The sequence below is a fragment of the Octodon degus genome, unplaced genomic scaffold (assembly GCF_000260255.1).
Source record: "Octodon degus isolate 3935 unplaced genomic scaffold, OctDeg1.0 scaffold00090, whole genome shotgun sequence".
Lineage (NCBI taxonomy): Eukaryota > Metazoa > Chordata > Mammalia > Rodentia > Octodontidae > Octodon > Octodon degus.
Genome location: NW_004524666.1, coordinates 10,178,646 through 10,193,294, shown reverse-complemented (window position 1 = coordinate 10,193,294; position 14,649 = coordinate 10,178,646). Strand labels below are relative to the sequence as shown.

General features: G+C 39.7%; 1 protein-coding gene across 4 annotated transcripts in view; it reads right to left on the bottom strand.

Moving 5' to 3' along the window:
* Nucleotides 1-14,649, bottom strand: part of Rpf2 (ribosome production factor 2 homolog) — a 40,101-nt gene that overhangs the window by 18,660 nt on the left and 6,792 nt on the right. The window contains exons 3-7 of one of the 4 annotated variants that reach the window (XM_023722332.1): nucleotides 14,264-14,301; nucleotides 10,926-11,031; nucleotides 8,142-8,223; nucleotides 5,849-5,925; nucleotides 4,281-4,380 (exon numbers count right to left, since the gene is read on the bottom strand). In XM_023722332.1, the coding sequence (XP_023578100.1) occupies nucleotides 4,281-4,380; nucleotides 5,849-5,925; nucleotides 8,142-8,223; nucleotides 10,926-11,031; nucleotides 14,264-14,301 (403 nt within the window). Of the gene's footprint in view, nucleotides 1-4,280; nucleotides 4,381-5,848; nucleotides 5,926-8,141; nucleotides 8,224-10,925; nucleotides 11,032-14,263; nucleotides 14,339-14,649 lie in introns of all 4 variants that reach the window. The other 3 variants (XM_012516070.2, XM_023722333.1, XM_023722334.1) reach the window with 3 other exon arrangements.

The following is a 14,649-nucleotide window of genomic DNA, read 5'->3' as shown; positions in this document are numbered from 1 at the left end:
TGTGTGTGTGTGTGTGGCCAGGTCAGCCCACCAGGGGGTGGGGCTGGCTGGCATGTGGTGCTGGGGGATTGAACCGTGGTCCCTGTGCTTTGCTAAACTTGTTCTAAGTAGGTGCCTTAGACCACTGAGCCATCTCTCCAGCCCCTGAAAAATATTCTTGATTCTTTATATTGGTCCCTACTCTTCATGTAAAGATTTAATTCACAGAAAATATCAGTGGGGGCTGGCAGCATAGCTTATAGCAGAATACTTGCTTAGCAAGTACAAAGCATGGGATTCAACTCCCCACACCTGCCAGAAGACAGCAAGTCATCTATAAAATGATCTGGCAGGTGCTCGTTAGAATGAAGTGCTCAGCAGAAAGTACCCAGCAAATGCTTGGCACCAAGGGCAATGATAATGAAGAGAGAGGAAAAAAAGGGAGATCACTGAGGCTTTCCTGGAAAAGAAGCTTAATCTAAAACCCATGCTTAGGGGCTGGAGAGATGGCTCAGTGGTCTAAAGCACCTATTTGGAACAAGCTTGGAAAAGCCCAGGGACCGCGGTTCGATCCCCCAGCACCACATGCCAGCCAGCCGCGCCCCCTGGTGGGCTGAGCTGGCCACACACACACACACACACACACACACACACACACACTAAATAAATGTTAAAAAAAAGGTATGTTTTAAAAATAAATAAATAAAAAAAATAAAACCCATGCTTAGAATTATGCAGATGTTTATTTCTACTAAGTAGAGACTTAATTTTCTCAGTATTTCAGAGTTTGACTTACACATAGGTACAAATTTATTAAGCATGTCTTTCATATGGAACTGAAGAGCAAAGAAAATTCTCCAGATAATTTATTACAGATACATGTTATAGTTCTTAAAACTCTCTTGTACTAAGATTATGTTTTCTTTCTCTATTAAGATTATGTTTTCTTTCAACTGTTTCCCATGCAATTTGAACACAATGGAGTATTACTCAGTGATAAAGAATGATAAACTCGAAGCCTTTATATTGAAGTGGATGCAACTTGAAGATATACTCATAAGTGAAATAAACCAGACACACATTTGTAAATATTGTAGTTTCCCTAGTATAAGAACTCAAAAGAAGAAATACAAATAGAAAGGTATAATACAAGTAAAAGGAAAGTAGGAACTTGAGGACTAACTAATTAAGAGAGGGAAAGGAGAAGAGCTAGGAAACATGACAGTGACAAGCCATAGTTATATGTAAAAGATGGGCAAGGCAATGATCCTGAGAATCTTCAGATTTTTCAATCTAGCAGTTAATTGGAAAGATTTTCACCCTAACTAACTATATATACTGATACCTGTAAACTAAGCTACTGCACTGCAGATGGTAATCTGTAATAGTAGTTTCATGCTTGGAGTGCCTGTCATTCTGGTCTCCTGAATATGAGCTGCTTCTCATGACATGCCAGTTGCTGCCGTGCTATCTCTCAGTAGATGACTATTCAAAAAGAAGGGGGTGGTGAATGAAGGCAAGAGACAGAAAAAGAAATGTTGTGGGACTGGCCTGCTTCAAGTTTGTATATGGTTAGATTTTTGGACTTATGTGTAAACTTAAAATGTTTTTTCATCATATTCTGTAGGGACTTAAAGTTCAACATATCAATACTCGATGAAAAATACCTGTTCCATGTTATGCCTAAGATGTTTGATATTCAGACAGATAGTGAGGTTAAGCTTAACAGTCTAGGTTGTATGGTAATAACAAAAAGCTTGTCTTCTGGAGGGTTAACAACCTAAGTCTGCAGACCAAAATTAGAGAAAAAGGAGGGCCGCAAGGAAAGCCAACATTTTGGCCCTAGCCTTCCAAGGTCAATTAAGACTCAGGACATATGAGAACTTGTATTGTAACGTCACGTAACTCAGTAGTGTCCCAAATTTTCTGATCAAGGAGATTATGGGCCCAAAGTGGAGGGTGATCGATGATGTAGAGTGTGCCTAAGGAGAGTCACATGGAGAGAAAACATTCTCTCAGGTTTTTCACAGAAGCAGAATGGCCAAGCAATGGCCATGACTTATCCACATGGCTGACACTGACAAAGGTTCTACAAACTATGGTACAGGATCTCGGGATAAATCCTGAGGGGATTTCACTGACCTTATCAGACCCAAAAGCTACAACTCTTGTTGCGTAGGTCTTGCTTTACCTTTGTCTTAACCATCCAGCAGAAAAGTACAAAAACGAAGTATAAGAAGTAAAGCCATGCTGTTATGTTGAGCTGTAGGGAACTCAGGTCAACAATTTCTGACATTGCTAGTGAAGGGGAAGACCCAATACTATTATGGACTACTGGACTCTTTTAGAATAGTTTGCTGAGTTAACACACCTATAATATTCATATAACGAAACTTAACAAAAAAAGGGGATACAGATGAATGTCCATTTTGTATCTGTGTATTCAAAGTGGTTAGGATAGATATATAGGTACATTCTCTTAATGACTAGAGGGATTTGTTCTAATGGTGTTTGTAAATAGGATAACATGTCCACATCTTGTACAGCAATTAACCACTAGGAAGAATGTATGCAATGTGTTAATTACTGAATCTGTCCTACCAATTTGGTTTGAAACTGTCTCATTGCTATTTGTTTCTCAATAAAATTATGGAAAAAAAATATTATGTTTTCTTAATCATATATTTTCTTTGTACCTGATCTGAAAACAAATAAAGAGGACTTCCTCTATTTAAAAAAATTTAAAAAATAAAACTCAAAGGGCCAGCCAAATAGTTCAGCAGGAGCCAGGGTTTTGATGATCCCTGTGCCCTGCTGGTGCCGGCCCACCCCCAGGGGGTGCTTAGACAGCAACTAAGACTAGGTGTGGTGACGCACGACTGTAATCCCAAGTCCAATCTAGTAGTGAGACCCTGAACACCCTGTAGACCCTTCACTAAAATACAAAAAATAAAAATAAAAAATAAATAAATAAAACTCAAAGAATAGTAGAAACTGAGCAAATAAGACACCAGCAGCTGGGAAGGTGGCTCAGTGGCACAGCACTTGCCTAGCATTCATGACCCAGGCCTTCAGTTCAACCCGTAACACCATGCACATGCACGTATGCACACAGGAACCATAAGATATGCAAAAAGAAAAGAGACTAGTATTATACAAGAGAAAGGGAAGAAGAAGGGGCAGGAGTAATGGAAGGAAATGGATACTATCAAAATGTTATATGCCTGCATGCAAATGCCATTATAACAGTCTTTTGTAAAATTAATATACACTGAAAAAAGGACTGTAAGACAATAGGAATGTGCATAATATAAGCCATTTTAATGGTGATGAAGGCAATCAAGAAGGCAGTTACATTATAAAAGGCCTATCACACTAAGGTCTTTTGAGTTCAAAATGGATAATGTACAAAAAATTAAAATTTTAACTTTTCCATTTTCTAAAGTTAATGTCACTAATGACAGGAAATGAATGCAAAAAAGTATTTAAAAAGTGCAATAAAACGCTGTATTATCAGAATACTTTAGTTATTATGGCACCAAAATAGTTAGCTACTGGGTACAGCAATTCCTTTAACTCTAACAGTTAAGTACTTTCTTTGTTGCTCCTACGATTAATGATAAAGAAAAATAGAAAAAAGAGGGCTGGCCAAATAGCTCAGTGGATTAAAGCACCTGCGCAGGGGTCTGGGGTTCTATCCCCAGGCCTGCCATGCTGGCCCCGCCTCCAGGAGACAAGGCCTGGTGGGACATGCCTGTAATCCCAGCACTTGGGAGGTTGTAAATAGGAGAATCACTACCCTGAACACCCTGTAGATCCTTCCCTGAAATACAGAGAGAGAAAAAAAAAGAAAGACTTTTTTTTTTAGAAAGAAAGACTTTTTAAAAAAAAAAGAACTTGAGGGCTGGCGAGATGGCTCAGTGGTCTAAAGCACCTACTTAGAACAAGCTAAGCTAAGCAAAGCACAGGGACCACGGTTCAATCCCCCAGCACCACATGCCAGCCAGCCCCGCCCCCTTGTGGGCTGAGCTGGCCACACACACACACACACACACACACACACACACACTAAATAAACAAATACAAATTAAAAAAAAAAAAAGAACTTGGGCTGGGGAGATAGCTCAGTAGAATAAGCACCTGCCTGGCAAGCGCAAGGTCCTGAGTTCAATCCCTGGTACCGAAAAAATAAAATAAAAATAAATAAAAAAAAGAACTTGTACTCCCAGAGTGAAAGGGTAAAGGGGCACATGAGTGGCCAACCCAAGCTACCCTGCTGACAAGGATACTATGACACTTACCAATAAGAAGGCTTTTCAGCCTTCTGTAGTCTTCTGTCACATCAAAATCATCACCAGCAAATATTAACATGGGTTTTGTTCCCTCAGGACATTTACTGTTCTATAAAGGGGGGAGATCATAATTATCAAAATCTACAGTTTATAGGCTTTACTTCCCCATGACAGGAGAAACTGCACTCAGGGTCTCCTCTTGCCAGGCAAACACTACTCACTGAACTACAAGGTTCAACCCCACATACTTGAAGGCAATGAACGCTTATTTATAGTAATGTTTTCTAATTTTTATTAGCTGCTCTAAAACAATGTTTCTCTTAAACATAGAGATGTGATCTGACAAACTTACTACATTCTACAGTCCCACTCAGAGGAAATAGAAAGATCCAAGCCCATGAGGGGGTTAAACTGGCAATTTGGTGTCTAGCAGCCATAATACTACACATCAGAAAGAGCTTTCATGGCTCAAGTAGAACATTTTACTGATTTGGAGAGAGGGATGGCCTGTGTGGCTAGAACTCAGGACTTTGCATAGAGCAATGTAGCCTTTTGGTTTTCATTTTAAGACAGGATCTAAATCACTGTTGCCCAGGCTGGGCTCCAACCTGTGATTATCCTCCCTTAGCCTTCCAGAATGCTGGGTGTATTACAGCCATGAGCCACCAAACTGCCCTCTCTGGTATTTGTGAAGTTCCATCAAATAGATGCTGTGATCATCCGGAGGGAGAGGGAAGCACTTAAACTATGAACCTAGATAATTATTAATGGTAACAATCTGAAGTCTAATTGCCATAAGAGCTACGTAATATGCTATCTATCCCTTTCTAAAAAGTAAAGGTGAAGTAAAAGCATGTTCCTGTGTTAGAAAATGCCAGATTTTTTTTTTTTTTTTTTTGGCGGAACTGGGGATTGAACTCAGGCCCCTACACTTACCAGGGAAGCGCTTATTCCACTGAGCCATCTCCCCAGCCCCATTTTTTTTTACAGTTTTTTTTTTTTTTGCGGAACCAGGGATTGAACTCAGGCCCTTGAGCTAGCCAAGGCAAGCGCTTATTCTACTGAGCCATCTCCCCGGCCCCCAAAAAAGTTCTTCATCTACAAATTTATCCATAGCTACAAGTGGTGGCCTATGCTAATAATCCCAGCCACTTAGAAGCCTGAGGAAGGAGGGGTCCCAGAATATTAAGTCCTGGGACCTTGACTCAAATGTTGGACTCATTTATGAAATCAACAAATTGAGTCTTACATACCTTTGACACAAATACACAATGTAAAGCATAAAAAAACCAAATGTGAGGTCCATTCAAATCTGTGAAAGCTAGCAAGCAAAATGTCTGTAAGTCAGAGACTTACTGTATAGGTCAGCTTAGGCAACATAGTCTTAAAATAAAACCAAAAAAAAAAAACCAAAAGGCTGAGGGTGTAGCTCAAGTCAAAGAGCACTTATCTAATACACCTGAGGGGTTTAATCGCCAGTACCACACACACACAAAATCTATCGATACCCTTCATCACAAGATATAATTGGCAAAAACAATTACAAAATAATTCTGTCTTTACAATCAGTTTCTTACCTTTATATCTTTTAGAGACACAAATTTCTCAATACCTAACTCAATCATATCCAGTACGTGGTAGTCATACATACGACCTAAAAGAAAAAAACCCATCTTTAAGAATGTATCTTTATTTTTACTGGTACGTTTGTAGCACATGATGATTCCATTCCTCAAGGGATGCTGGTACATGTACTTAACATTTCTTAAGTCTTTTCTCACCCCTGGATTTCTTGGACACGTCCACAGCAATTCACAGTCCTGCTGTTTTTTAAATTTCATTTTCCTGTTTCTCAGTCCTTTTCATATTCCAAAGATCTATCTCATCATTTTCTATTGTCTTTTACATTCATTTATATGTTGGGTTTCCCACATAAGAAAAACAATGCAATACTTATGCTTCTATGTCTGATTTACTTAACGGTATGATCTCAAAGTAGATCTATTTTCCAAAATGATTCATATCTATCCTTCTTTATGGCACAGTAATATTCCACTGCCCACATTTTCTTTAGCCATGTATCAGTTGATGGATATATATGTCACAAAATTTAGCCAACACATATTGTACTGTTGTATAGTATGGGTAAGCATATGTCATTGTAACATATCTTTAAGGGTTAGGAAGGAGGATCTTTACAAGTTCTAGAACAGAATGGGATACCAGTAAGCACTAAGCTATATCCTTCCCTCTTTCATATTATTAGTTTGAGACAGGGTCTCCTTTTGACCCTATTATTCAGGCCAGCCCCTCTGCCTCAGTATGTATCGCTACGCCTGGCTCGTGCCCCTCTTTCTTAAATTTCAACCCTAAGTTTTTAGGACGTTAGCTATGGATGAATCTTAGACAGCATTTAGCCCAGCTCCTTCATTTTACCAAACAAGTGGAAGCTGGCAAAGTAGCTAGCAGTATAAAGTGTGCTTAGCATGGTTGAGGCTCTAGGTTCAAACCTGAGCATGTGTATGAGTGCATGCACACACGCAGGGAAACCAGGAGCGATGGCACACGCCCATCATCCCTGCATCTGGGAGGTTGAAGCAGAAGGAGCACCGTGAGTTCAAAGCCAGCCTGGGCTATACACAGTTCAAGGCCAACCTGAACACACAGCAAGAGAGTTAGAGAAAGAAGCGAGGCAGGGGAAGGCAGGAGGAGACCAGGCCCAAAAAGGTAAAGGGCTCCCCTAAGCCGGGCAAATGCCAGATCAAACCTCACATTACACAAGCAAGGGTTCCTTTTAAAATGTATTTATATAAGGGCCGGAGATATAACTCAGTGGCAAGATGCCTGCCTGGCAAGCATGAGGCCATGAGTTCAGTTCCCAGTACCAAGATAATATTATTATTTACAAAACAGAATGTATTTATACACTAGATTAGGCATACAGTTCAGTGTTGCAGCACCTGCCTGGCAAGACCGAGGTCCTAAGTTTGATTCCCAATACCAATCAATAAATAAAAATATACTTACACAAGTGGTATATGGGCTAATTTAATGTTTTCCTCTAATTCTATTTCATGTCAGAAAAATATCTGCAACTGAATGCACTGTTGCCTCTAAATCCAGTGGGTCAATGATCTATGAGAGCTTGGTGACACTCAATTCATAAGGTAACCATACCACATCACCAGCCAGATACACAGGGACACTGGAGCTCAGGCCCACACTTGGTTTAACCAGAGCTTGCTTCAACTGTCAGAACAGTGGTATCCTAAGGCACGTGAATAACCCAGGGATTCCACCATATTCTTTCTTACTCATATTAACTCTCTCCACTAATAGGACACTATTTATTAATATGTTCTATTCTTTTTTAATGTATTTAGTACAAGATCTACAGGGTCTTACTATGCAGATTGGACTGGTAGTGATCCTGTTTTCAGCTTCCCAAGTGCTGAGATTATAGGCATGCACCAACACACCCAGTCTCAATCTCAGCCTCAGTGTGCCCTGGGGTAGAGCCAGCATGGCATGCAGGTATTGAATCCTGATCCGTGCATCTGCCTAAGTAGGAGCTTTAGTCCACTGAGCTATCTGGCCAGCCCTAATATGCTCTATTCTTTACCTGGAGACTAGCAGACAATTTTTTTTTCTCCCCATGTTGGGGACTGTACCAGGGCCTCCCACATGCTAAGCAAGCACTCTGAGCTATGCTCCAGCACAGAAAATCATGTCATTCAGTGTCACAAAGTAAAAAAACAAAACTAAACCTACTTTAGAGCTTCATGGTTGCTTCTAAATCCTTAATGCCAATAGTTTATCTGAGTCACAAAATTAACTCTAAATAAAAACATAAATGGAAATGATACTTACCAATTACTAGGTTATTGGGACGCTTCTTATTATGTGATCCAAACATGAATAAAGAACAATCTGATTTCTTTGAAAAGAATTCCTATAAAATGAAATAATAACAAAAGCCTTAAGAATCTCACCTCCTTTTAGACAATATCAGTTTTTTTTCCCCCAATGGAAATTAATGGACACAATAAAGTAGACAGAAGAAAATACTTTTAGCTTTTTACTTCAAATTTTCTGATTTAGACTACGTAAGAGAAAAATATTACATTTAAAGACTAGGTTAGTAAGTAAACTGAAATAAATGTATTTTGTTATTATATAGAATTTGTTTTTCGTGTTTAGGGCAGAGTATATAGAGTCTACAGGGTATCACTGCGTAAACTGGACTCACAGTGATCCTCCTGTTTACAGGCTCCCAAGTGCTGGGATTACAGGCATGCACTACCACACCCAGTCTCAATCACTGTCTTAGCACACCCTAGGGGTGGGGCCAGCACAGCAGGCCTGGGGACTGAAACCCCTGCGTCTGCCTACGCAGGTAGAATTTTAGAATATTATATGAAGTGTTTTTCAGCTGTACAAAACATGACTACTACTATCAATAGCACAATCTAGACTATCTAGTGGACCTACTTAAATTTACCAATGCAGTGTTCTTGGATACTTGTAACTGGATTCATGAATTTACAATGCATAGCACTACTTGTCATTACAAACCTGCAACCTCCATGCCACCCCGTGATGACTGCTGTACACCCACGAAGGACACTTGACAGGGCTGATACACCTATAACATCCATCCCAAGTAACATCAACCCTCTTTGGCTCTCAGAACATTGGCTTTGAAGCTGGGCATGGTGATGTACACCTATATTCCCAGCACTCGGGAAGCTGAGGCAGGAGGATCATTGCAAGTTTGAGACCAGCCTGGGCTACAAAGTGAGCTCAAGGCCAGCCTGAACTGCACAGCAAGACTCTGTCTCAAAAAAATACCCCAAAAAATCCAAAATAACCCCTTAAGGGCAACCCATTTGGGCCATCTTGTTTCTCAGGAGCTATTACTATTTCCCATTTCCCCTCTTAAAAAGAAAAAAAAAAAAACTTTATCAAAATTCTTATTTCAGGAGCCTCACACAAATAGGATTTAGACAGCATATTTTTAGCCACTTTTGCTGAGGCAGAAGAATCAGAAGTTCAAGGACAGTCTGGGCTACAGATTGAGACTCAGTCCTGAAAACACAAAGACTCAGAAGGCACATAAATCTGTATTTTAACTTCTCTGATTTTTTCACCAAATGGTTGGAAAAAACATGGACCAAAATGAAGCACTTAAAACATGCTTTTTTTTGTATTTAGTATAGGGTCTCAGTACACAGATCAGACTCGTAGTGATCCTGTTTTCAGTCTCCCAAGTGCTGGGATTACAGGCAGGCGCCACGAAGCCTGGTCTCAATCACCCTCTCAGGGTGCCCCAGGGGCGGGGCCAACATGGCACTCCACAAATCCCCAGCCACTGCTCTCTGCCTAATCAGGCACTTTAGTCTGCTGAGCTATCTGGCTGGCCTCAAAACATGCTTTTAAAAAAAAACCTGTCCCTGGCCGCCTTGAAAAGGGACAGATCAGGGCCAGGGAAATAGCTCAGTGGAATATTAAGTTGCTTGGCAAGCACAAGGGCCTGAGTTCAATTCCTGGTTCCAAAAAAAAAAAAAAAAAAAAGATAGATCGAATAAAATTTATTTTTTCAGTATATTTTTAATTTTCACTGCAGTTAGATTCCATATCAGGAACTTAAAACTTTGAATTATTGAAGCTGCATTCAAATATCATTTAAATTCACAAATCAGAAAGAAAAATGAGTTCCTATAGAGAACTTGATCATACCCTTATTTTTGTTAAATCAACTTACATTGTTTTTGTTGTTGTTTTATGGTGGCAGGAATTCAACCCACAGCCTTGGCCCCGGGCTACACCTCTAGCTCCCCAACCCCCTTTTTAAACCAATTTTTGTATTTTGAGACAGTCTAGCTAGATTGTTCAGTCTGAGCTCAAAATTGCAATCCTCATTCCTCAGCCTCCTGAGATTACAGGTGTATGCCTCCACACCAGGCTCATTTTTTGTTTGTTTTTTTCGTATCAGGGATCAAATTCAGGACCTTATGCTTGCCAGGCAGGTGCTTGCCAGCCCCCAAGCTAAATTTAAATATTTTATTTTTTTTTTAAATTAGTTGCTTTTTTAAAATTATTTATTTATTTTTATTTATTACATTTATTTATTGTGTGTGTGTGGCCAGCTCAGCCCACCAGGGGGCGGGGCTGGCTGGCATGTGGTGCTGGGGGATCGAACCGCGGTCCCTGTGCTTTGCCAAGCTTGTTTCAAGTAGGTGCTTTAGACCACTGAGCCATCTCTCCAGCCCCTAAATTTAAATATTTTAAAACACTTCCTTTCTTAATATTTCCTTAGAAAGCTGGGCATGGCACTGTAGTAATCCTAGCACTCTGGCAACTGGGGCACGAGAATCTTAAATTGGAGACCAACCTGAACTAGGAACACTCTCAAAAAAAAAAAGTCAAACAATCTTTTTCTTAAAAAAGAAATGGACAGAAGTACATCCTCAAAGTTCATCCCATCATTTACCATCTCCTACAAAGCTTTATCTATAGTTAATTTTTGAAGGGAACAAAGGTCCTATTTCTCTTCTTTTCTATCAAAATTTACTCATATAGGACGTCAAATTAAAAAAGAATCATAAATTCACAAAACATTACACGTGCTCTTAATAAGATTCTTATACTTACCAGTGATGTCTGATCTTCAAATGGTCTTGTAATATTTTTCCTAAGAACATTAAAAGGATTTGACATCAAGCTTAATAATCTTGCTAAGTAAATCCAATTAATATTTCTGTAAGTCAAAGATAATTTTATACTTGAATGATTTTAAAAAATGCAAAAACTGGGCATGGTGCCTGGAAAGATAATTATTCAAATACTTTTAATAACTACCGTATGCCAGGCATAGTTCTAGAAGCAAAGGATACTGTCATGCTATGTCAAATAACATAACAAGCTCACTTTCATGAAGATTATTTTTTCTTCTTTTTTTTAGCTCATGGTCTCTATGCAGTCCAGGCCAGGCTGGAACTATGTAGCTCAGGTTAGCATTTTACTTGCAATCTTTCTACCTCAGCCTTCCAAGTGCTGAGATTTCTATGTGCAACACCACATTGGTTCACGGAGCTTTTATTGTACTGGAAAACTAAAAAATTTAAAAAGCAGTAACAGTCAGCTGGGCATACTAGTGCACACTTTAATCCAGCATTTGGGAGGCCGAGGCAGGAAGACTGCTACCAGGAACTGCACAGTGAATTCAAGATTGTCTGAACTAAATAAATAGCAAGACCCTATAGCAAAAAAATTAAATAAAGCAAGAGCAATGACAAAGAACAAACAAAATACAGTATTGTGCTAGTGTGAAGAGACTTGACTAATGGGTTAGCCACTGCAAAGTTCTGAGGTTAAGATTATGCTCAGAGGGAAAAAAATGAACAAAGAGGGTCGGCCAAATAACTCAGTAGATTAAAGTACCTGCAAGCAGGCACAAGGGGCTGGGGTTTGATGGGGGCCTGCCATGCCAGCCCTGCCCACGGGGTGCCAAGACAGCAATTAAGACTGGGCGTGGTGGCGCGCACTTGTAATCCCAGTTTTTTTTCTTTTTTTTTAAATCCCAGCTCTTAGGAAGATGTAATCAGGTGGATCACTACGAGTCCGATCTAGTAGTGAGAGACCCTGAACACCCTTAGACCCTTCCTAAAATACAAAAAAAAAAAGAATGAACGAAGATTCTGAGATAGACACGAAAAACCCCTCAAGAAACACAAAGAAGCAAATGTCACTGAGATAAGTGACCAAAAAATAATGGTGGGATACATTCTAGATGCAGACACATCTCAGATTACACAGAGCTTCATTGGTCAAGGTAAGAAGTGCAGCTTAGAAGAGTAATGAGGAATACAGGAGCATTTCAACAGGACAGTGATATCATCAGATCTAAACTTTAATTTTTTTGGTACTGGGGATTGAAGTCAGGGCCTTGTGCATGTTAAGCAAGCAGTCTACCACTAAGCTACACGTCCTGCCCTAAATGTTCTTTTAAAGTATCACTCTATCTGCTATATGAGAATAGACTGTATTACTACATAGTAGAAAACTTTCAGCAACACATACAGCATTGGATATATCCCATGGGAATATACAGAGTCCACACTGAACTGTCACTAGAAGTACACTAGTAACAGCCTTTGCTTCAAAATTCTAAGATGGCTGTTATCCGTGGATCCACCATCAACAGATAGAACCAACTGCAGATACAAAGTATTTGGCAAGCACATAACAATCATGAACACAGCATCTAGATTGTATCAGGTTGTATAAATAACCAAGATGTAAAGTATATGGGAACTGTAGGCTCTCATGGTATATGTCTTTAATTTTAATACCAGCAAGGAAGAGGTGAAGGCAGGAGGACTACAAATTTGAGGCCAGCGTAGGGTATATAGTGAGACCTTGAGTCAATAAACAAGTGTATGGGAGGATGCACACAGGTCAGTAGCAAATACACCATTCTGTATGAGGGTTGTGCGCATCTAGACTTTGATATCCAAGGAGCCATAGACCACTGAGCAGTGGGCAGAGGTCAGTGCATTTGCATAGTGTCTGTATAATCTCAAAGCTCTTCTTCCAAGTATTTATTAACTACAGAAGGAAAAATACTAACTTTACGGTCTAGAAACCCAACAGAAACAACTTTTTTGGGGGGAAGGGGTGTTATTTTTTGTTTGTGGAGATAAAGTCTTGCTATGCAGTTTAAACTGGCTTTGAACTCAAGGCAATCCTCTTGCCTGGGGTGGAGTGAGACTAGGGGAATGTGCTATGTGCTACCACGCCTGGCAACAAGACCCCACTCTGACCAACACCACCACTAGTATAAAACACGGAAACCATCACGATACACTAGTATTTTTGTGACATTAAAAAAAAACATGTATGTAACTTCACCTTCTCGTGAAAGCACTTAAAACAAACCCAGATAGCTAACATATAAAATAATTGATTAGTTTTCATCAAATGTGTCAAGGCTATAGAAGACAAGACTGAGGAACTGTCACAAATTAAGAGTTAAGGAGACATGATCACAAAACATGTGGAGCTAGGTACAGAGCACGATCCATAATCCCAGCACTCAAGGAGACAGAGATAGGATTGCAAATTCTAGCCCAGCTGACAAATCAGTGACTATAGATTCCATCTCAAATTAATAAAGGCCTCAGCAGGGGATACGGATCAGCAGTACAGTGCCTGCCTGGCAATCACTACATTCTGAGTTTGATTCCCAGTACCAAATAATAATAAAGGACTAGGGCTGTAGCTTAGTACGAAGGCCTTGAGCTTAGTTCCCAGTACTTCAAAGGAGATCAGGAAGAGGGGGAAGAGGAGGAAAGGGAAAAGGGAAAAGACAAGAAAGGGAGGAGATGAAAGGAGGGGGAAAGAAGAATGCAATGTGTGATCCTGGAAGAGAAAAGGGGAAGGGGGCTGGCTGATCAGATAGGTCAGCAGATTAAAGCACCTGCTTAGGCAGACACAGGGACTGAGGTTCAATCCCCTGCGTGCCATCCCAGCCCTGGCCCCAAGGTGGGCACTAAGACTTAAATTGAGACTGGATGTGGTAGCATGTGCCTGCAATCCCAGCGCTCGGGAGGCTGAAAACAGGAGGATCACTACAAGTCTGTTCTGTGTAGTGAGACCCTGTAGGCCCTATGCTAAATACATTCAAAAAAAAAAATAGTGGTAAAACTGCTGTCAGCCAACTAAGTCTAAGGCCAGCCTGGACTACACAGCAAGACTGAGTCTCAAAAAACCAAACTAAAACAGAACATTAGGGGAAGCCAGGTGAAGGATATATAAGAACTCGTTTTTTTGGAACTCTTTATTATTCTCAAAATGTTCTGTAAATCTATAATTGTTCCAAACATGTACATTATATCTAATTTTTTCTTCTAAATCTTCCACATAATGGTAACTTTTATAGTGAAATACAGTAATTTATGTTAATAAAATTTTTAAAAACTATGACTTACTTTTTATACAGAACGCCATATGGTTTTTTCAGTGCATACTGTAAAACATAATTTATAGCTTTCAAACAAAACATTCTGAAAAGCAGAGATAAAAATAAAGCATTGTAACATTTGTTCTACAAGACCACTCTGGCCTGAACCCAAACCCTGTTCTGATTTCTTCTGCTTGGCTCCCTTTGCTCAACCAGTATAACATGTAACTTATGTTTAATATTTAACTCAGGCTAGACTTCCCTTAGTTCAAGCTTTTCATACCCTTTGTAATATTCTACCCAATTCAAATGATTCCTTCCATTTTTTAACCACTACTCAGTTCATTCTCTTCATGTAAAGTGGGAGTAGAAAAACGGCAAAAGTCAAAACAAAACTATCAGAGCTGACAGAAT